This window comes from Podarcis muralis, chromosome 1 (genome assembly GCF_964188315.1).
Source record: "Podarcis muralis chromosome 1, rPodMur119.hap1.1, whole genome shotgun sequence".
Lineage (NCBI taxonomy): Eukaryota > Metazoa > Chordata > Lepidosauria > Squamata > Lacertidae > Podarcis > Podarcis muralis.
The window spans coordinates 88,407,029-88,431,668 of NC_135655.1; the positions used below are offsets into that span (position 1 = coordinate 88,407,029).

At 41.6% G+C, this 24,640-nt stretch overlaps 1 protein-coding gene across 2 annotated transcripts in view; it reads right to left on the reverse strand.

Annotated features, from left to right (window-relative positions):
• The window catches only part of CNTNAP5 (contactin associated protein family member 5), a 294,516-nt gene that overhangs the window by 155,149 nt on the left and 114,727 nt on the right, over positions 1 to 24,640 (reverse strand). For both annotated transcript variants that reach the window (XM_028742744.2, XM_028742734.2), the window contains 2 exons: positions 20,094 to 20,241; positions 3,435 to 3,638 (listed from right to left, as the gene is read on the reverse strand). In XM_028742744.2, the coding sequence (XP_028598577.2) occupies positions 3,435 to 3,638; positions 20,094 to 20,241 (352 nt within the window). The remainder of the gene's footprint in view (positions 1 to 3,434; positions 3,639 to 20,093; positions 20,242 to 24,640) is intronic.

Genomic DNA, 24,640 nt, shown 5'->3' on the forward strand with positions numbered 1-24,640 from the left:
GATTAATCTGATAGCTAATTAATGAGAATAAATAAGAGTTGCCCAAACCTGACTCTAAGAATATATAACAAATAGAACTGGATGAATACCAAGCACAAGGAATCACCAATTATGGCTATGTAACCACATCTGTAGCAGGAGGAATGCTCTATACAGGCAACTCCCAATTTACACAGGGGGTTATGTTCCAAGGCACTGTGTGTTTAAGTGAAATTGTGTATATCTGAAACATCTTTGAAAAAGCCTGCAAACACCCTGTTCCATCCACTTCCCCGTTCTGCCCCTTTTGGTGATGTTTTTGGGTCACTTACGAGTTTTTCACGATGTGAGCATGCACAGTTGTGAACATATTGGACACACCAAAAATGGTTGCTTTTTGGTCTCCATTGTCCTTCCCAGTAAGCAACAGTGCCCCTTCTGCTGCAAAGCTAGCATTCCATTTCTGCCACACCAGGAGAGCCACTTTTGGGTGTGGCATATTGCATTTGATGTCCTTGGAAGTATGACATCATTTGGGAGAAATGCCTTCCTGTCATCTATTACCAAAATTCGGCAAAATGTCCGGGAATATCTGAATGTATGGCAGCCCAAGTCAGCAGTGTCGTTCTTGCTGATTTACCTTCAAAATAGCTCAGAAACCTTTTTTTTTTTTTTTTTTTTGGTGATTTTGGCAAAAAAGCTCAACAAGTTTGAGCAAAACTAAAGAAAAAAGAAAAAAAGACAACCCTACTATTACCTCCTTAAATCCTTGGCACCACCTAGTCCCTAGACATAATTCTCTATATATATCTAGCACACTGAGGTGGTGGATTTGTTAATCAAATGACTGTGGCATGCATACTTTTTATTGAAATCTTTGGGATTTCTAAAGGCAAGGCTAGAATGAGGTTCCACTGCAAATTTTAGAGAGGGAAAACTGATCCTATTGAATAAATAATACTGCTATTGCCTCCAGAATGTCACATAAATCATTATTGCCTTTCTAAAATACTAGTTTCCCTGTGCTTCTGCTGTTTGCAGAACAATCTCAAAATGAATCAAATGATCAAAGCCTTAAAGAAATCATATTTCCTAACAAGCTGACAGGCCAACAAGCCAATTTTTATTGATTTTCTGTAATGAACACACGCTGAAGCAGACCATGTATAAAAGCAGCTGAGAAGATTTGCAATGATACAATCTAAGCAAATCAACCTGCATCAAAGAGAAAGCATACCACGTGTAGGTTAAGAAGCAGTGGATAGGTAAGGAATCAGCCAGGTACCTATGGAGAAGGCACAGCTAAGTGGAGTCAAATGAAATCTGTGTCTGCCTCCAGATTAACGTCATTCAGGCAGCAGGACTGAAAGAAAACACCTCTAAATAGGTAATCCAGCACATAGTTAAGCACATTTAAGGTTGCCGTCTTTGCGCAGCAGGATTCAATCTCATGGAACTGTTGAATAAACATGTTTTAGGACTGTGCTCCATGTCACACTGAATAAAAGAGATCTTTCAATCCTCAACTGTGTGCTGGATTTTCCCAGAAACTACTTATCATGCACTTGTTATCTGTTCTTCCAAGGCTGAAGTCCTATGCACACTTATTTCGGAGAAAGCCTAGCGAGGGGTAGAACTGCCTTAATTTGCTCATGTCTATCTCACACACAGCCCTCTGAAAACCTGTTAATTCCCCATTTGCAACTTAATGTGTGATTTAAAGAAACACATACAGAATTTCATTTTAAAAACTGCTTACAATTCCATACAGTGGTCCTAGGGCTGCTTTTTATTTTGTATTTATCTTTCGGTTTGTGGTTTCCATGCTTACAGCAGCTAGAAAGCAGGTTGAAAATTGCTCCTAAAATGGTCTAGGAAGTAACGATACATCCTTGCATGCTTTGGCTTAGTAGATGGCCACAGCCATCTTTTCCCCCATAGGCATTATTTAGTAAATTTGTATCCAACTTTTGTATCCAAAGGCTCCCAGGAGCAGCAAACACAAACATGATAAAATGCAATTAAAAAGCCACACAAACTTATTTAAAATATTCAGAGACAATTAAAAGCATCTTAAAAATCACATACTCCTGACAGCTGAAAATGTCAAGGAACAGCACGTATCTGTCATTTTATGCCTAGGTAAACATTAATGTTTTACCACCACCCAGAAGGCTCTATCATGAGTCAACTCCAAATGGACATTACACAGCAGCAGTGGCACCAAGTGTCACAAGACCCAAGATGTTTAATATTGAAAAAAAGTAGTTTCTTAGGTTGGTGTGTCTAGAGCTATTTAGAGCTTTACACACAAGGACTAAACAAAAAAAATTCCTTCCAGTAGCACCTTAAAGACCAACTAAGTTAGTTATTGGTATGAGCTTTCATGTGCATGCACACTTCTTCAGATACATTGTTTTGACTATGGCAGACCAACACGGCTACCTATCTGTAACACAAGGACTAAGATACTGAGTTGAGTCAGGTCACTTCTGGCAGCCAGTGCAATACTTCCATACTTATCAATTAGAATGACATGCAGTTGCTTCTTGGACCACTGAACTGCACTAAAGTCACTGTGCTTTTTGGTTGCGCCTAGCAGCTGGGAAATTGTAAAGTTAACAGAAATAATAAAGAGCAGATCACATCATTCATATTCTGAAGGGGTATAAATTCTGGAGCATGCCAACCCACACATTGCTTCAGGAAGTATGGACTCGGCAGCTTAGTTCCAGATTGCATAGCATACCACCCTCAAATCCCGCCCCCATCCCTAAGTGAATAGGGATACTTATTTCAGAGTATTACATTAACATACTGCTCATCTTACTGATTTCCATGGGACACCAACTACACAATCAGGCAAAGAACTTCAGCCAAGGAATTTGATTTGAACATAGCACATAGATTGATGAGAACATCTTGAAGATATCAGAAATAACTGATGGCCAGAACATTGCAGGTAATTTGCAAATGTTAGTTCTAGGTAGTTAACATGCATGTTATGTTCCTGGGCATAAACAGATGTCAAAATGCAGTAGGCTAACACTGCACACCCAAAAGCTCAATTAATGGCAGCTGTAGCATTATTTTATAGCATCTGCAGAGTGCAGATCATGTAGGGAGCCAATAGATGTATAACTAGTAAAGAACTGGCTCTGTGCTGAAGCTCAGGGGGCTGGGTCAGTTAGCATGTTACCTGCCACAGTGCTTATGTATAGATATGCCATCTGTACAGCAAGAGTGCTTAGGACATACTCCTTCAAAACTCAGAACTATATTTTAACAAATTGTTTAAAAAACAACAACATAATATGTATGTCAATAGATTACTCTCCTTCTCCCAACTCTTTTTGACTAACCTGTCCTTAGAATATGCAGATTTAAGGAAAGGATGATGAAGAAGATAACAACCACCACCATGCTGAAAAATATGCCGAAATGTTTGAACATACCCAGGTTGATGTGCAAAGAGAGCTTCCCTTTCTGCAGCTCCAGTGTAATATAATCTCCACGCTGCCCTTCTCCATGAAATAGGACCCCATCTCCCTGCATGCTCTTGAACTTCAGGGAAACAACATCTTTGAAGGTGCTCATCAGTTTTTGGTTGAACCTGTAAAGGAGGGAGCTCCTCCCATCAAAGTCGGCAATATCCGATTCTACAGGGGAAAGAAAGCAAATAAACATTAAGCAGGAAGGATCAATATATATGTACAGGTGTCCAGAGCAAAGCCCTCCCCTGGCAGCTTACAAAAGATAATTAAAAACTTTAAATCAATGTTTGAAATGCAAATGAAATGAACCAGTTGGGGGGGGGGAAGACTCACAGCATTTGTAGCAAAACGTAATTTGAAACAAAGTCATTTAAAAGAATTAGGCCATGTGGAGGACTTCCGGAGGCGGCGCGAAACTGTGATGGCGGTCCTCTTCGATCTCTGAAGAGGGGCTCCGCAGGAAAGGGTCGGTTCGCTACGGCACAGCGACGACCCACTAAGAAAAACCACGGGCAGAGTGAGCCCGTGGCCGTGGGACTCGGCGGGCACCTGGAGCGACCCTGAAATCACGGAAGGAACCCCGTAAGGGGCTCCGGAGTGAAGGAGGGGTAGCGGTGCTGTGAGTTCATCGCTCTTTCTGCGGAAGCGAAGCCGCGCGGCTGTCACAGATGAGCGTCGACCTTTCTTCCTTAAAAGATCTGGCTGAAACAACAAACCCGTGAGTAAGGACGTTAAATGCGGGGAACAAATTTTACTTTAAATTGGCTGAAACCGGGAGACGATAAAAAGGAAGTCCGCCTTCCGGTACTGCTTTTAAGATCAAAGCAAAGGACCTGAGAAGCGGAAAGCAGCTGAAAAGGGAAGCGCTAAAGAGGGACTTTCATGCACTTTCAGAAGTGACTGATAAAGAGGAAAGACAGACTTTCTTGTGAGTAAATTTTTAAAAGAAAAACTGGACTGACTCCCCTCGGTTGGGGGCTATTGAAAGTTAAATTCCAAATCGTCGGACTGCCGGAGGGGAAACTGTTTAACTGCGGAACTGTTACAAACTTTTAGAGATGTAAGTGATACTTTTGAGCTTAAACAAGTTGGATTGGATACAAGTTACAGGCACCTTTCTGAAACTTTGTTAAAAGTTAAAAACACTCTGCAGGACTTTTTTTATTATTATTACTGTTCTGGGACTATTGTGTTCTTTTTAACATAACAGGGACTTTAATGGCGGAATAGTTGCCTTCTTCTTTCTGAACTTTGGTGGCACTCCCCCTAGAGGATTTTGGAAATATAAAGGCCTGGGAACTGCTTTATGTTTATTCTCTCTCATTGGATTGTTTTTAAACTGGATCTGTCTTTCCCATGGGACAACAATAATTTGACCTTGAACATTGACTGATGAGTGGTACAGGAAAGACAAGAGCAGCCAAAGCAAAGGAAGCTAAGGAGAAGGAAAAAGAAAAAAAGCAGGCACAGCTTGTACAAACAACTTTGATTCAGGGACGCAGATCTTCGGTCCCAGCTGTGCTGGGCGAACAAAAGGCAGAAGCCGAAAAGCCCAAAAATCCTGCAGAGGAAGATATGGCAGCAGGAGGATCTGAGGGAGTTCTGAAACAAATTTTGGAGCAACTGGCAGCTTTAAATCAAAAGGCTGACAACCAATCACTAAAAATTGACCAAGCTACATCTTCGATCCAGAAATTGACTGACCAGGTTTCCCAGCATACTCAAGCAATTGAAAAATTGCAAGGAGCAACAGAAGAAAACCGTAATTTAGCTGGGGAAGCTATTCAAATAGCAACGGCAGCTAAAAAAGAGGTCGAGGAAGTTAAAGGAGAAGTCAAGCCTCTGCACAAACAAATTGGTGAACAGCAAGCCTATCTTTCTATGGTGGAACTGAAAAATCATCAGAATAACCTCAGATTGAGGGCAGTTCCAGAAATTGAACAAGAAGATTTGATTGGATTCTTGACAACAGAATTCTCAAAATTCTGGGACATAAAGGAAGAAAGTGATTTTAAAATAGTTTCAGCTTTTCGACTGGGAAGATTGGTAAGGAAGGACAGATCCAGAGATTGTTTGATAATTTTGAGATCAAGGGAAGAGAGAGACAAAATATTAGGCCTACACTTTGCAAATTCACTGGAGATACAGGACAGAAGGGTCGAAATTTACAGAGATATACCAAAACAGTTATTGGACTTGAGAGCCACCTACTCAGAACTGGCAAGATTGTTGAGACTCAACACAATTCGTTACAGGTGGGAGTTTCCACAAGGATTATCATTTACTTATAAGCAGAAGAAGGTAAAAATAAGAACACCAGAGGACTTACAAAAGTTCCTGCACGACCACGGAGAAGATCTCCAAAAAGAAGCAGCAACACATTGGCCTCTACCACAATCTGGGATACCGCCTGGAGGCGGACCAGGCCCAACACCCTCGGGATCAGAGGATAAAGAAGATACACCACTCTAGGTGCAACAAAATAGTACAGGATGTCTCTGCAGCTACTCAGTTGGAATATAAACGGCGGAAATTCCCCGGAAAAAAGAAGGAAAATATTTCACATATTGAAGAAAGAACAATTGGACATTATTTGTTTACAAGAAACTCATGTGACCAGGCTCCACAGGAAAGTCTTAGTCAACAAAAGACTAGGCCAAGAATTTATCTCATCAGACAAGGTCAAGAAAAGAGGCATGGTGATATATGCCAAGGAGAGCCTGGCACCAAAATTTGTATTTAAAGATGAACAAGGAAGAATTCTGGCGATTGAAATTCAGACACAAGGAGAAAAAATTTTGATATTAGGAATATATGCGCCAAACGACGGGAAATCAGAATTTTTCAAGAAGCTGCATGAGACTATGCTGGACTATTTGGACTACAACAACATCATAATGATGGGAGATATGAATGGAGTGGTGTCTACACATATGGATAAGTCTCAAAATCAAAACCTAACATCTGATGGCAGACTGCCGGAAACCTTTTTTGAACTGATTGACAATTTGGATCTGATTGACATATGGAGGACAAAGAATCCCCTAGGTAAAGAAGGAACTTTCTTCTCTGAGGCCCACCTGTCCTGGACAAGGATCGACCAAATTTGGACGTCTAGAGGGCTGGCACCCAAGACCAGAAAGGTGGAAATCTGCCCAAAAACATGCTCCGACCACAACGCTTTGAAATTAGAATTCAGACTTACTCAAACCGGTTCCTTCAGATGGAGGATGAATGACACCCTTTTAAGAGATCAAAAGATTGTGAAAAAGGCCCAAAAAACGTTAAAGGACTACTTTGAGATAAATTTGAACACTACAGTAGAAAAAAGAATGATCTGGGACGCTAGCAAAGCTGTCATGAGAGGGTTTCTTATACAACAAAACTCAATCAAGAAAAAGCTCTGGAATGGAAAGAAGGACAAAATAATGGAGAAGATTCATCAGGGAGAGAAAAAATTGAGAACCAACCCAAAGTCAAAATAAGTGCTGAGAGAAATCAAATTCCATCAAGCACAATATTCTAAATTGATAAATCAAGAAATCGAATGGAAAATTAAACAGATGAAGCAAAGATCGTTTGAATCAGCAAATAAATGTGGAAAGCTGCTAGCTTGGCAGCTGAAAAAAAGACAAAAGTTAAACACAGTTACAAATCTAGAGATTGAAGGGAGAATGGTTCAGAAACCAGAAGAAATTATGAAGTGTTTCCACAGATATTTTAAAGAACTTTACGCACAGGGGCCTCAGAAAGAATTTGAGATAGACCAATTCTTAAAGACAAATGGATTATCAAAAATAACTCAAGACAAAAGATCAATCTTGAACTCTAAAATAACTTCACAGGAAATTGAAGGTGCCATTCAAAGTATGCAGCTAGGCAAATCTCCAGGCCCGGATGGGCTTACCTCCAAATATTATAAGACTCTGAAGGACTACTTGATACAACCTTTGTTGGAGGTATGTAACCAGATTATGGATGGGAAGAGGGCACCAGAAACGTGGAAGGAAGCTTTCATCACATTGATACCTAAGTCAGAATCTGAAAAGACCCAGCTCAAGAACTACCGTCCCATCTCACTCCTGAATGTGGATTACAAAATATTTGCAGACATTTTGGCAAGTAGACTTAAAAAGGTCCTAAATGAAGTAATTCACAAGGACCAAGCAGGCTTTCTCCCTGGTAGACATTTATATGAAAACACTAGAAACATTATTGACATTTTGGAACTCTTGCAAACTAACCTTAATACAAGAGCAGTGTTAATTTTTATTGATGCGGAGAAGGCCTTTGACAACATTTCTTGGATGTTTATGAAAAAAAATTTGGAAGGGATGGGAGTGGGACGGGGGTTTGAGAATGGAATAGAGGCAATCTATTCAGAGCAAAAAGCTAAACTGATAGTTAATAATGTGGTGACAGAAGAGTTTAAAATTGAAAAAGGAACACGACAAGGGTGCCCTCTATCCCCTCTCTTATTTATATCAGTCCTGGAGGTGTTGCTGAACATGATTAGGGAGGACCGGTTGGTACAAGGGATAGAGGTCGGAGTGAAACAATATAAATTGAAAGCTTTTGCAGACGACTTAGTTTTGACATTACAGGAGCCAGAACCCAGTACAAAAAGAGTGTTAGAACTTATAGCAGAGTTTGGTCGGGTTGCGGGATTTAAGTTGAACAAACAAAAAACTAAGGTTTTGACCAAAAATTTGACATCTACAGAAACAGAGGGGTTCCAGAGAGAAACAGAATTAAGTGTGGTTAAAAAAGTGAAATACCTAGGGATTTATTTGTCTTCCAAAAACTTGAATTTATTTAAAGATAATTATGAAAAATGTTGGCTGGAAATTAAAAAGGATTTAGAAATTTGGTCAAGATTGAAACTTTCCTTGTTAGGTAGAATTGCAGCTATAAAAATGAATGTACTGCCGAAAATGTTATTTTTATTCCAAACCCTACAGATCGTGGACAGAGTGGAATGCTTCGGAAAATGGCAGAAGGACATATCTAAGTTTGTCTGGCAGGGCAAAAAGCCCCGAATAAAGTTTAAAATATTAACTGACTCGAAAGAAAGAGGGGGGTTTGCCCTGCCGGACTTGAGGTTATATTATGAATCTGCAGCCTTCTGCTGGTTGAAAGATTGGTTCCTGTTAGAAAACACTGATGTCCTAGATCTGGAAGGTTTTGATAATGCTTTTGGCTGGCATGCATACCTATGGTACGACAAGGTTAAAGTTCATAAATTGTTTAAAAACCATATTGTGAGAAAAGCAATTTTTGCAGTCTGGATGAAATACAAAGACTTATTAGAGAGTAAAACCCCGAGGTGGCTATCACCGATGGAGGCCAAGGCTCGAAAAAGGCCCAGTATGGAGGCCCAATGGCCGAAATATTGGGAAATAATTGAAAAAATTGGAGACAATTGGAAGCTGCAGAGCCAAGACAAACTAAAAAATAAGGTGCGAGACTGGTTACATTATGCTCAAATTCAAGAGGTTTTTAAGATGGATAAAAAAGTCGGTTTCCAAGTGGAAAAATCGAAATTGGAGACAGAACTGCTGAACTAAATGAGTGTATGGTCTGAGCCCAGCTCTTGTATCTTCATTACTGTCGTACCTTGGTTCTCGAACGCCTTGGCACTAAGATGTTTTGGCTTTTGAAAGCCGAAAACCCAGAAGTAAGTGTTCTGGTTTTCGAACCCAGCTTCTGATTGAGTGCAGGAAGTTTCTGCAGCCAATCGGAAGCAGCACCTTGGTTTTCAAATGGTTTTGAGTGTTGAACGGACTCTGGAAATGGATTAAGTTCAAGAATCAAGGTTCCACTGTAGTTCTTAAGTAAGAAATCCCTAAATTAAAATCTTGCCTGTCCACCAACTTAATACATAGCCTTAGGCAACATGCTACCTCTCACTCCCAGTCCCAATCTGCAGTATGTGGACTTCTCCTGCCTTTCTCATGTATAGATCACGAGCTCATGTTTGGCAAAGGTCCTTGAATACTCTACAATGCTAAAAATCATTATCTTCACATGGGTGAATTGTTAATGCACAGTGGCTCACTGCACAAATTGGACAGGCCATGTCTCCACCAACTTTTTCTTCTGATGTTTGTGGTGGCACGTGCAAAACTGTGTGAACTTCTGCACAAAAGCATTTCTTTGCAATGAAAGCTGCAGCCACATCAAGTCACATAATGCCCCAGCCTTCTCCCTTTAGCAGCTATATTTGACATCAACTTCTCAGAATTTGTAAAGATACAAAACCTTGATCCTATTAACTGATTTGGTTGAACTGAGGCACAGCAGCCATCTAGAATAAAATAATTTCAATACTACATGGTCAAGCCTACAAATCTTTAGGGATTCCATAGTCTTTGGAAATATTTGTGCATTCAAGTTCAGTGTCAAATCAGTATATTCTGCTGCCTGAAGCAGAGACCAAATGGTGACCATCCCTCGACCTATGCAAAGAGGTCCATCTCTTTAAAAAGTCATCCTGCACCATTCAGATACAAATTCTGGCCTTTTTTTATTTCCCACTCATGGTGGCACCTGAAAAAGGATGCATCCTCCCCTTGCATGGCAGGTCTCACCCAGCCTATGACTGTGTAAATACTGTACCTTTAAAACACACTTGAAGCATATTATTTCCCTCAATGAGTTCTGGATCAGTAGTTACAGTTCCCAGCAATGCTTAAACCACGGTGTCCCAGATTCTTTGAGGGAATGAGGGCTGTGAATGTGCTTTAAAGGTGCTCACAATCTAAATTCTTACTGCTTTGAAACAATACATCCACATCTTTTTTTCAGACTGCCTTCTTGCTCTTTTAAGATGCAATTATGATATTAACCAGTACAATCTTTGTGCTTTTTGCATCACATTCAATCTTCTGGTGCCTATTCCCTATTTGTTTTTCTTAACGCTCTGCTTACCCACCCCCTCACTCCAGCAAAAAGATAAAATAAAATCCATCAGTTGGTGACTGGTTATTTCCAAATGAGAGGGGAAATGAAAATAATCCCCCTGATACTTGCAAGGAATGAGTTGTGGTTTTTCTGCACCATACCAGTGAGAATTGCCATTTTTCATTTAAGGCAGAAAAAGGGTTTTAGTGAGCCGATTCTGATTCAAAATAAGGTGAATGGCACCAGCCTGACTTACTGCGGGAGAAAATCAATTCACATTTAAAAGTGAGCTTACCTAAACTGCACCATGTGTACCAAAACACAACCACCCATTGAAATTCGCACTTCTGCAAATCTCCAGCCAAATAATGTCTGCATATAACTAGGGCAGGGGTCAGCAAACTTTTTCAGCAGAGGACCAGTCCACTGTCCCTCAGACCTTGTGGGGGGTTGGACTATATTTTGTGGGGGGAATTGAACGATTTCCTATGCCCCACAAATAACCCAGAGATGCATTTTAAATAAAAGGGCACATTCTACTCATGTAAAAACACGCTGATTCCCGTACTGTCCGCGGGCCGGATTTAGAAGGCGATTGGGCCAGATCTGGCCCCTGGACCTTAGCTTACCTACCCATGCTGGCTAAACAAGGCTTCCTTCAGCTGTCTTCTAAAAGTCAGATAGTTGTTTATTTCCTTGACATCTGATGGGAGGGTGTTCCATAGGGCGGGCACCACTACCGAGAAGGCCCTCTATCTGGTTCCCTGTAGCTTCACTTCTCGCAGTGAGGGAAGGCCATCGGAGCTGGACCTCAGTGTCCAGGCTGCATGATGGGGGTCCTAGTGTTGTTGTTATCATTGTTGTTTGTCCCAGTACTTTCTCTGGGAAAACCCATTTTTTACTGCTGAATCAGAGCAAATGACAATCCACAGAAAATCCAATTGCTGTTTGCTCTGATTCAGTGGTAAAATATGGGGTTTCCCAGGGAAAGTGCCAGGACAAAACGAAAAAAACCAAAACATTCAGACACTCAGCTTTAAATCCTGGACCTGTGCCTAGAAACGTGGCACAAAAGGCAGTCTGGATGAGCCCTAAGAGAAACCAAAACTGTCCGATTTGCCCATCCCTACTAAGGGGTAGTGGGAAATTAAATGCAGGAATGCAATGTCTGCCCAATGACAAGGCAGAGAAGAGCTTCCTATAAACCAAAGTTGGAGTGGGGTTAACTCTACTACAAGTTTTAATGGTTTGTTGTTACTTGGCAACGGCATATTGTGTATGTTCTCATCCTTCTGTATACATGGATTCAGTAGAGCAGCATTGTCATGTGGTGGGGGAGTATATTATGTCAGACTTCTGCTCCACTGTTGACATGAAATCTGTGGGGGAATGAAGAACCCTAAGCAAAACAAACAGATGACACCTACAAAGCTAGCACTCATGACATTCAGAAGTCATCAGTGACAGTTTGCATGACAACAAATCACTGGCTTCTGCTTAAGCATAATAAGAACTTCTTACATGTCAAAAACCATACACTTCATGCAGTTTGGAGATGAAGCAAAGCTTAAAAAGATGACTTTCTGAAAAGAAAAAAAATGGCATCAACTCCCATTAAGGGAGTCGAAATCAGAAATTTATTGTGACAAAGCAGGGAGGGCCACTGGAACACTTAGGCAAAGTGTACAGAAGTAGAAACAAGTGTGACCTGCAAGATATATGTGTGCGTGTCAGAATATACTCACCTCCTAGCAGGAGTGTTCCTTTTCAGGTTGACAGCCAGCCAACTGTGTCTTCCTCACATATATTATAAGCACATTCTAGTCCCCCTTCCCTAATTTTTATTTTCCAACTGGAACTCAACATTTTGTGGCCACTGAGGATGCTCAGACCTCGCTGGGGATTTTTGGGTGTGGAGTTGAGAGTTCCCCTCAGGCTTTTCAGACCTAGCATTAGCAGCCAACATGGTGGGATGATCACAGGTCTCAGGAGTTCTACTGCAACTAAGGCATGAGTTTGATACTAATGATGGTCTGTGATATTTTGTCATTCCCCCCACAAAGTAGCTGTACTTCATGAACACTCCAGGTCACACTCCAGGATCCCTGCAATGTCACAGAGGATACTCAGATTTCTGGCATCCCTAAAGGTATTGCCATAGATTTCTTGTTCAGCCAGGCTGATCCCAATAGTTACTTTATCCATTTTCTCTTACTCTGCTATGAAGACTTCAGCTATCACTCCTTTCAGTTCATAAGCATTTCTCTCCAGTACATTAATTTTATCTTATGGCATGAAAGACACAATCAGTGCAGGAAAAGAAGAGGTAGGATAAGGGAGGTTTGCACAATCATTTTCTCCAAAAGCATAATATGAAAGCACAAGGTGAAGTCAGGCTTCCTAACTTCTGAAAGCAAAGCGTTTCCTGCACTCATTGAATTGTAATGCTCTTCCCCTCCCCTTCTCTTTCTCTCTCTCCCTTACATACACTTCTTCCTAGTCAGTTAGCAGAATTTATGCTGGATTGTGCTGATGCTTTTAGACTACTATGTAAGTTGTAGAATACAATCAGCATTTGAAGTGTGGCCATCAATCTCTTCCCATTAAAAAAAAATGCTGCCATTGGTCAGCAGAATTTGCCAGTGATAAAGCTAACAAGACCTTTCTGAAATGTAATGATAACCTGTTTTCCCTCCAGGCATCCCAAACAATCAGCTTGCCATTTGTCTCCACTTGTCCTCTGATATAACTCTGGTTGTTTGTCTTGTCATCATGATCAGATTGCTGTTTGGGATTAGGGAGTAAATGGTTTCTGCATTTGTTCTGTATATAGTCTTGTTGGCCAGGTTTTCTTTTCTTTTCTTTTTACTCTAACACAGAAAACAAAACGATATGTTACCCTGGAAAATCTATAGCCTTGTTCAGGCAATTCAAGATTGTATGGAGCAATAAATAGAGTGCATGCAAGGCACGCTGGCCCCACCCCAAAAGTTCTGCCAGCCCTCCTTCCGCATTATCCATCTGCTGTCAATGAATGGGAAGCCTCCTGAATGCATGCAGGCTCCCCCCTGTGAACCAAAATAACAAGGAGAGTATTGGGGCCAGGGTGAGTGGGTAGACCTAGTGCATATGGCTCCCCTCTCTCTTTAGTTAATCTTAATTGAGTGTTGGGAATAACACCAAAGGGCGTTGCAGGAAGGAAGGAAGGAAGGAAGGAAGGAAGGAAGGAAGGAAGGAAGGAAGGAAGGAAGGAAAGCAACATGAGCAAATTTTGCAACTGTCCCTCAGATAAGCAGCTGAACTCTGGATGAGATGCTCCATTCTAAGACAACTATAGTGCAATACTACTACTATTACTGCTACTACTACTGCATTATACTTATTATAATACTTATTATTATTATTACAGCACCATCTGTGTACATGACACTTTACAAATAACTGATTTGAAAGGTTCATGTTGCAAGGAGCCTACAACCTAAAAACGAATATAGGAAAAGACAGGAAAGGGAGGGAAAGGAGACACATACTGATATCAACTGTATGTATTTACTCTTACTGGCAGATTAGTGTTTGAACCAAGTAATCAAAAGCTCCATTGAAAAAAAGGAAGCGTTGAAGAAGCATTTGAAGGAAATAAGGGGAACAATTGTACAGAGGGCTTGTGAGAAACAATTTCATGCATAAGGGCAGAGTTTGTTTCATGAGACCCTAGGGGAACTGATAGAGTTGGATGGATGAAAGTAATAGGCAAATAATGTTGGGGATATGGTTTAAGTGCAGAGAGTAAAGGGGGGCAAGACCACAGAGAGTTTGACAAAGGAAACCTGTGTACATTTTTAAAGAAAGGGTGTCATGTGGTCAGAACAATGGGAGAGGTCCACAATTTTTGCATGGAACTGTTGAAAAGAGGTGAGTGAACAGATTAAGGTGAGATAATGGAAGACTAGGAAGAAAAAATGTCAGAAAGCTAAAAGGACATTGGTGGTAGTTTTTGCTGAGAGTACAGAGAGGTGAGCTACATTTTTGTAATAGAAGTAATGTGATTCGGTAATGGTCATAATATGGAAGCAAAGGAGAGAAAGGATACAAGCAAGGCTTCGTGCCTGGTTAACAAAGTGGGTGGTGATGTTGCCAATGGTTGAAGAGAGTGAATAAGAAAATCAAAACTTGGAAGGAAAGATTATAATTTTGGTGTTGGTCATATTGATCTTGAGATTCCGATGACAGATCCATGCAAAAATGTCAGATCAATACTTGTGGTTTCGATCACTGTTCATCTTGATCAACACATTTCAATACATTTAAGATTGGTTGTCTACTGCATAAGTTGTTGTTGTTGTTGTTTAGTCGTTTAGTCGTGTCCGACTCTTCGTGACCCCATGGACCAGAGCACGCCAGGCACTCCTGTCTTCCACCGCCTCCCGCAGTTTGGTCAGGCTCAAGTTTGTAGCTTCGAGAACACTATCCAACCATCTCATCCTCTGTCGTCCCCTTCTCCTTGTGCCCTCCATCTTTCCCAACATCAGGGTCTTTTCCAGGGAGTCTTCTCTTCTCATGAGGTGGCCAAAGTATTGGAGCCTCAACTTCACGATCTGTCCTTCCAGTGAGCACTCAGGTCTGATTTCCTTAAGAATGGATGCGTTTGATCTTCTTGCAGTCCATGAGACTCTCAAGAGTCTCCTCCAGCACCATAATTCAAAAGCATCAATTCTTCGGCGATCAGCCTTCTTTATGGTCCAGCTCTCACTTCCATACATCACTACTGGGAAAACCATGGCTTTAACTATACGGACCTTTGTTGGTAAGGTGATGTCTCTACTTTTTAAGATGTTGTCTAGATTTGCCATCGCCTTTCTCCCAAGGAGCAGGCGTCTTTTAATTTCGTGACTGCTGTCACCATCTGCAGTGATCATGGAGCCCAAGAAAATAAAATCTCTCACTGCCTCCATTTCTTCCCCTTCTATTTGCCAGGAGGTGATGGGACCAGTGGCCATGATCTTCGTTTTTTTGATGTTGAGCTTCAGACCATATTTTGCGCTCTCCTCTTTCACCCTCATTAAAAGGTTCTTTAATTCCTCCTCACTTTCTGCCATCAAGGTTGTGTCATCTGCATATCTGAGGTTGTTGATATTTCTTCCGGCGATCTTAATTCCGGCTTGGGATTCATCCAGCCCAGCCTTTCGCATGATGAATTCTGCATATAAGTTAAATAAGCAGGGGGACAATATACAGCCTTGTCGTACTCCTTTCCCAATTTTGAACCAATCAGTTGTTCCATATCCAGTTCTAACTGTAGCTTCTTGTCCCACATAGAGATTTCTCAGGAGACAGATGAGGTGATCAGGCACTCCCATTTCTTTAAGAACTTGCCATAGTTTGCTGTGGTCAACACAGTCAAAGGCTTTTGCATAGTCAATGAAGCAGAAGTAGATGTCTTTCTGGAACTCTCTAGCTTTCTCCATAATCCAGCGCATGTTTGCAATTTGGTCTCTGGTTCCTCTGCCTCTTCTAAATCCAGCTTGCACTTCTGGGAGTTCTCGGTCCACATACTGCTTAAGCCTGCCTTGTAGAATTTTAAGCATAACCTTGCTGTCTTTGTCCATGGAGTTTTCTTGGCAGGGATACTGGAGTGGCTTGCCAGTTCCTGCTCCAGGTGGATCACGTTTGGTCAAAACTCTCCACTATGACCTGTCCATCTTGGGTGGCCCTGCACGGCATAGCTCATAGCTTCTCTGAGTTATTCAAGCCCCTTCGCCACGGCAAGGCAGTGATCCATGAAGGAGGATATATATACTGCATAATATACTGTATATAATATAATATATTATATACTGCATAAGTATATAGGGCTTTTTAAGCAACAAGACATGACATGATGGGGAGAGGGTGCATCTAATGAAACACATGCTTTGATTTTACCCTTGGTGTTCTAATGAGACACTTAACTCAAAGCCCTGTTCTCCTGGCTTTGCTCCTAAACAAACGGTAACAGCTTGGCAGTCACCCAACTGCTCTTCTAATTAATTCACAATCAGGTTCCCTTTTATTCCCTTGTCCAGCTCATCACTTTTCATTTTCTGTGCACTTGAGATTTAAAGAAAGGAAAAAGCCAGCAGACTCTGAAATATCTCTAGTGGGAGAGACCACACAGTTCCTGCAGTCCATACTAAGGTTATGTACAGTTTTGTCACAATTGCCATCTAGATATAGAAAAGGTTTGGGGCATGTTATAGAGCAGGGGTGGGGAATATCTTCCAACTACCCCTATCCGCTACCCCCGTGGGCTATTTTGATAGGCGAACAAAGCTATCAGCCACCTGACAGCACAATGGTGCCCAAAGTAATTTTTCCCCCCTTTGTAGATGCTGCTTGAGGAGAACTACTTTTGTATTGTTGGCTTGTAAACACCAATCCCAGTCTGCTTGTTGTTAGCACTGATCAGCTATGGGTACTGAGATCAAGCCCACTTTAGGTAGTGAGTGGCTGCACTATGCAGTTCACCATGAGGAACTCATTTGCAGAGATGATTCCAGAGACTTCTCATTGCGTTGACAGCAAGTCCTGCTTGCCAGGAAGGCATCAGGAGTGTGCTAAGACTCGGATTGTTCCTTGACAGTCATGTCCATACTTGCCCCAAACCTGACATTATGTATGACACCTGTCTAACCCTGAGGAGTAGTTGCAGCAACAGGAGACATCTGCCCCCTGATGTTTTATATACCCTTCCCTGACTTCTCCTGCTCGGAAGTCACTGCTGCTATTTCTGCTTCAAGCTCCTCCTGGTTCTAGGGGACAGTAGGGAGGAGGATGTGGGGAGTGTACTGACCCATCTGCAGGCTGAAAAGCCTCTTCTTCTTCTGCCACATCTAGAGCGTCTTCCTCCACCTCAAACTGACCTGACTCTTTCTCTCCAACCCTGTCCTGGCTCCTGCCTTGTGAGCGGCATCAAATCCCATAAATTGTTGGTCCCTTCTCTTGGGTCACTCTCTTGGTCCCCTGCCCCCACCACACACTTAAGAATCCTGTTAGTCTCTGACAACATCAGACACTTTTTTGGGTGGGCACACCACGGGTCACCTTTAAAAAAAGAGAGAGAGAGGCACTTTAATGCACTAGATATGTCACTAGTCCTGTTCTACCAGGAAACACTGGAATACAGAAAGATTCTAGATGTACTTGCAGCTTGCCTCCGGCCAAAGGACTTACTTCTGTTATTATTGGGGGATTTTTTTGCAAAGCTTGCCTCAAACCTTTCACCTCCTGCTAATGTTACCAAATATTTGCACTCTGCAGTAATATTATTTGCTCATCCACAATCCTTCTGCCCTTGTTTCCCCTTCTATTTCCTCTTCTTTGACAACATTAGGCTGTCAGATACAAGACTTTCCTCTTATTTTAGCCCTGAAAGCAACAATAAAGTATATGTGGAGATCAAGAATCATTAGTCCTCTAAGTAAAAAAAAAAAATACCTATCCCTTTAGCATAGCCTGACTGACCTTTTGTAAAAATCCTTCCTTTGAAGAAGGCGAAGAGGAAAGGGAACAGGCAATAGGAGTATGTTGAAGCAGATTATTCTCTGCTGCTCAGCACAACACAGTCTCTTCACAAAAAAAGCAGGACATAAAAGGATCATATAAAGAGCTGGATCAGGACAATGTAAACTGACCTGAGACCTGGGGGTATAGAGCAGTATACAAATTTTAATCTTAATCATCAACATCTAGTACAGCATCCTGTTCTCACAGCGGCCAACCTGATGCCTGCAGGAAACCTGCAAGGAGAGTCTAAGCATGAGAGCCCTCTCCCCTCCTGGGGCTTTCAAGAAACTGGTTTTCAGAAACATTACTGCCTCTAACCATGGAGGCAGGGCATAACCATCATGGCTAGTAGTCAATGATGGCCATAGCCTCTGTGAATTTGTCTAATCCTCTTTTAAAACTGTTCAAGTTGGCTTCCCTGTACCCCACACATGCACACTTGGTACAGTGCAGTCTTTCCCTTCCCAAAGAGCCTGTCAACAATGGACCCTGGGGGAGACAAGAACTCAAGACTACTAAGGCATTTTCATAACCTATTTTTCATTGTCTTCAGGAAGCTGTTTTTTCTCCCAGGCCCAGTTTTTAAGAGCTGATGGTGACTGACTCCCCCCCCCCCCCCGCAGTTTGTACCACTTCCCCTTGTTCAGCTGTCACTTCTGAGTACAGAGCAAAGGTAACTGAAACAATCTCTATGTGCTGAGCTATTCAGAGGGAAACACACATTATTTCATCACTGGCGACAATGGCTCTATTCAGGCGTTCAAGTTGAACATGTATGATCTTAGAGGAGGGAGAGGGTTGCAGACACTTCCACAAGCCTTGCTCACAATATCCTTGCATGTACCAACTCCACTTCAACCGTCTCACATTCAGCAGAATGGATTTTATGTGCATTCAGGTTAACATATTAAGAATCCTCAGTGCAATTTGGAACCTTTTAATTATACAGTGGTACCTCAGGTTAAGTACTTAATTCATTCTGGAGGTCCGTTCTTAACCTGAAACTGTTCTTAAAATGAAGCACCACTTTAGCTAATGGGGCCTCCTGCTGCAGCTGCACCGCCAGAGCACGATTTCTGTTCTTATCCTGAAGCAAAGTTCTTAACCTGAGGTACTATTTCTGGGTTAGCGGAGTCTGTAACCTGAAGCATATGTAACCTGAAGCGTATGTAACCCGAGGTACCACTGTACAAGATAAGAGTTAAACTTTCACATTATTTGATAAGAGTTAAACTTTCATATTGAGACTCCAATACTTTGGCCACCTCATGAGAAGAGAAGACTCCCTGGAAAAGACCCTGATGTTGGGAAAGATGGAGGGCACAAGGAGAAGGGGACGACAGAGGACGAGATGGTTGGACGGTGTTCTTGAAGCTACAAACATGAGTCTGACCAAACTGCGGGAGGCAGTGGAAGACAGAAGTGCCTGGCGTGCTCTGGTCCATGGGGTCACAAAGAGTCGGACACGACTAAACGACTAAACAACAACAAAACTTTCATATTATTTGACTTTCATATTTACCCACCTTTCCCCAACTCAGGGCACTCCTAACTAAATGGTATTTCTGTTTTCCCCAGTCTTTGGGACCCTCGAAACTTTCATCTTCATCTGGCATTTTAATGGGCATCTATCTTAAAGCTCCAGCTTCTACAATACGCTTATGCAAATAAAACTTCAGTTGATTGCTTATTAAGAAAACATTTCTTTCTAGAATAAAACTATTTCAGTAACAACTTGCTACGCTGGCATTTTGCTGTGTTTTTAAATAGTCATGACTAGAATATAATAAAAGGCAATCACAGGCACATGTTTCTCCATTATTAAAAATTAATTTAAGGCTGATTCGCCCATCTGCAGCAGAAGAAATTAAACTTTAAAAATGGTTGTGCTTGCATATATTATAATTCCGCAACATTGTAGGCCATTCTGCACATTGCTAAAAGGGCAAATGAGACAAGCAGCTGTTTCGTGGGTGGCATTACACTGTTTGTCAGAGAGTGGCAGTGACTACAGTTTCCTACTGAGTAGACATCTGGTGACAGGTTCAGTTTGTAGCTATGCAGTGAGTGCAATGGTCTAGCAACAGAGGTTGTAAACAGAGGGAAGTTTACAATGTGGTACCCAGCAGTTCAGTAGAAATGTGGCATTTCTGCCAAATCATAGGAAATACTTACTGTATGTACACCCAAAAACTTCAACCCGCAGGCCAATATTCCCACTTTGACTCCATTTCAAAGGAATGAAGCGCACAAAACGAGCTTTCACTGAGTGCAGAAACTTATGCTGCATGACACTGTCAGCATTGCTGTTCCCTTGGAAGACCTGCAAAGAAACAGAATTGGTTAAATTATGGATTTTTTCCTTATTTAAAACATTTATCTACCATCCTTCGCCTTTGGGGGATTTCAGGATAATGTACAAGCCAACATCATATTATATATATATTTTTTAAAATCCAATGGAATATATTAAAAACAAAACTAAGAATTACAGCAGATTAAAATTCCTGGGTAAAAAAGAAATATTGTGATGTAGCTGCCAGGGGAGAATATTCATGGAGGGTCTTCCACAATACAGACCCTACTTGTAAGTACTGACCAGTCGATATCAGGAAAGGTCCTAGGATATATAACTAAATGGTCAGCCTGTCAGCCCTCAGAAAAGGATGCTTTGATTACTAAGACCCAGCATGGGTTTCTAAAAAATAAGTCATGCTGATACATGTGAAAAGGATCTAGGGATCTCAGTATACCACAAGGTTAACATGAGCCTACAGTGTGACATAGCAGCAAAAGAAGCTAATGCTATTCTAGGCTGCATCAACAGAAGTATAGTGTCCCGATCAAGGGAAGCAATAGTACCACTCTAGTCTGCCTTCGTCACCTGGAGTACTGTCTCCAGTTCTGTGAACCACAATTTAAGAAGGATTTTGACAAGCTGGAACATGCGCTGATAAAGGGTTTAGAAACCAAGCCTTATGAAGAATTGTTGAAGGAGCTGGGTATTTGTAACCTGGAAGAGAGGAGACTGAGAGGAGATATGACAGCTGTCTTCAAACATCTAAAGGGCGGTCACAAGGAAGGTGAGGCTTCAAGTTACAAGAAAGGAGATTCTGACTAAACACCAGGAATAACTTTCTGACAGTAAGAACTGTTGTGTGGAATGGAATCACTCAGAATGTGATGAACTCTTCTTCCTTAGAGGTTTTTAAGCAGAGGTTGGATCTGTCATGGATGCTTTTGTTGTGATTTTTACATTGCAGGGGCTTAGATTAGATGACTCTCAGGATCCCTTCCAACCCTACAATTATATAGTTCTGTGATTGCTTCATTTGGAAGTTACATAATATGGCTAGACTACATATTACCTAAAATTGAAGATGGCAGGTAGATAGACTTAGGCCTATAGCAATAGTCTTAAGGTAACATATAGCCTTGCCCCACACAATAGTTGTGATCACAAGTCAAAAGCTATTAGGATGCTGTTCATTTAGCTACGCTTTAACCTGTTAATATCAGAATCCATTAAAAGGGGGTGTGCTGCTGTGTGAAACATTTTTTGTCTTTAAACTGGGATTAATGTGTGTCTGCAATGATGATGATAGGAAATATACAATCTCCTCAATTCCTCAACCTTTGGCAAAGCATCTGTAAAAAGCAGAAAGAACATTGCAGCTATACATGAGGGGAGAAAAGGTTCCCTTGGAAAAAAAGACTGTCCACTCATCAAGGCATAATAAATTAAGTGGCAGCATCAGGCACTGGCTGATGTGTCTATCTCACTTGATAGCACAAGCCCCAGGATGCCAAAGTCATGGCATCTTCACAGATCTGCACAAGCTGGCTACCATAATGACTATGGTGATTATCTTCCCTCTCACTTTATTAGGCAGGTAATGGGACAGGTCTGAACTGTAAATGGAAGGAAGGAGAGTTGGCACACCAACACGAATGGTGCGTCAACAGACTGGAGGTTAACTGCTTTCCCAGGGAGTTATTTCAAGCGGCTGCTAATGCTTTCTCTCCTGCCAAAGTCACAGAGGTGAGCTGAACCAAAGGAAAAGGAAAGACTAGGGAGGTGCAGATGCCCACATCACAGATGTCTTTTAATTTGCACTGTTGCATTCCTAATGCAAGAAAGTGCAGAGGCATAACTCTGCCCACCTCCTTCCACTGAACAAACAGGCCACTTCACACCCACTAATTGAGGCTGAAATGCTGCACGTGAAAAGTGTAATTAATTCCAATGAGATTTAGTGCATATGCAAAATTCTACGATCCATTTGACTATGCTGGGATCATTGACTTTAAGAAGCAGGCCTACCAAACTCTTTGCACCTTGTGAAGTAGTATATTTGGTTTATTACTTCATATCTTACAGCTATATAACTCGTAAGACAAAGCTGGCTACAAGTTCAGGGCTTTAAAGGCAGAATGGTGACACCCTGAGTTCAGAATCACTTTCCAAGCAAGGCTGGATAGATACTGATAAATATCCTGAGCTTCAGGATAGGTATTGGACAGGGTTGGGTTGGGTGGGGTGGGGTATGGAAAGGCAGGTAGGAAGGATAAATAATTTCTGAGCTCAAATTCTTAACTTTTGTTTTTTTAAAAAACTAAGTGCCTACAAGGTTTAGAAAGAAAGAAAGAAAAATGCATTTTTTTCTTGCAATTCTTGCAATTTCTGCAAAATGAGCCAGCCTGGCTGCTCTGTGTTTATAGTCATTGAGTGAATTCAGAGCTGTGATTGATGATGAGTGGGTACCAGGAATCCTTAATGCTGACAGTCATGATCTGTCATCTACCTAGGTATAAAAGTCTGGGATTTCTTGGGACTTCTTATCATCCAAGCAAGTCACATTGCTTAATTCTGAACATTGCTGCCTCACCTTTTCTTCACCTCTAAGGTTGCTACAGGCCTATCCCTCTGACACTCAGGCCCTGGTAGGGGCCAGATTGAAGAGTTCCTAATTTGATCTGACCCTGAAAAGGTGCTTCAGCCAGCCATGACGACAACAAGTAGGATGAACAGAGGCAAAGGAGGACACAACTCGTGTAACTTTCATATTTGTGTAGAAGATTTTTCATGCTAGCAGATGTTCATGCTAGATGTTCCCCTTTTTAAAATCAAGCTATTCCTGCTTAAGTTACACCTGCTTTTAAACTTTAGTTTTATCATACAGGATAATCCTAAAAACAGAGGTGGGGAACCTCAGGCCCAGGGTCCAATTGTAATCATCCAAGCTTCTCTACCCAGTGGCGTAGCAAGATCAGGTGGTACCTGGGACAAAAAAAATCTTGTCCCCCCCCCCACACACACACTGGTGTTTTTTTTAAAATATATTGCCTGCAAAAATAGTTTGACTTGCTTTCATGGGGGGGGGGGGGGGGGAGAGCCAGAGTGGTTGAGCCTTTTTTTGCGGATATTGCATGCCTTGCAACAAGGCAGGCGGACTCTTTTGGCAGTGGGAAGCCTGTGGATGCCAAAACCACACCATCTCTCACAGACGTTGACTGCCGCACAGCATTTTGTCACCCCTCTCAGAGGTGACACTCAGGGCAGCCCGCACCCACCGCACTCACCTTGCTCTGCCCCATCTCTACCTTTCCCTTAGGACACTCTCCAAGCCACACAACTTCTTCAGCCACACTCTTTTTCCCTATGCCCGGTACCTCATTGGCCTCACTTCCCATTCTCCATGGCTGAAATGTGTCCTTGAGCTTTGATATAGACTCTTTCTTTCCTAGACGGAATACAGTGGTGTGGGTGGGTGGGTAGAATAGCTTACTATACAACAATAACATTTATAGTCATTGCTCCACCCACATTTGGCTCTGTCCCTGCCAGCATTTGACATGTGGCTCTGAAATCTTTCTTGGAAGAGAATGTGTCCTGCATGCTGTTAATAGTCCCCCTCTCTGTGATGTAGGATCCTGGGCCTCTGGCCATTCTAAGGAAATGTATGTGAAGCAAGAAGGAGATGTACGGACTGGGGAAAAGATATGGAAATTAAGTATGCCAAAAGCTATGCTCTATCTTCCTGCAGCTATGTTCCTCGCAGCTTTAGGGATAATTCTTGGTCTTTGGAGAATCTGTCAGGAAGCTTGTCCTACACTCGAGTAGGACCTTGGGAATAATGCTCCCTGACATTTTATATACATTCTTATAAGACTGTGAGAAAGAACCTGACAAATTATCTAATCTACACTAAAATGAAAATAGTCTCCTTCCTCCTACCCAAATTCTGTCAAAAATATCATGCAATACAGATAACGTAATTAAAACCACAACCCACCACTAAATAGCATTGGATAACAAGCCTAGTATATCTTAAAAAAAACACAAAAAAACTTTGTTGTTTGGAAAGCTTGCCAAATATATGTAGCTGTTAAATTAGTTAATTAGGTTGTTTATTTGGAGCCATACATACAGGTCTGGGCATTTTAAAAACGTAAGCAGAGAAAATGGAGTATTTTCCCCAGTTGACAAGGTTACACTAAGATACTACCCTCCATCTCAATGTGTTTTGATTACATGATTCACTCAAGCAGAAACACCCATTATGAGCTGCTAAATAACACAACTTCTCTGCTTCAAATCCCAAGCAAAATACTAACAATATAAGTTTTTGCTGCAAAGCAAATTCTCTTTAGCACCACCAAAGTTTGTAATACTCATATGAAATAATTATTTTTTTTATTTGTTATGATACCCAGGCATG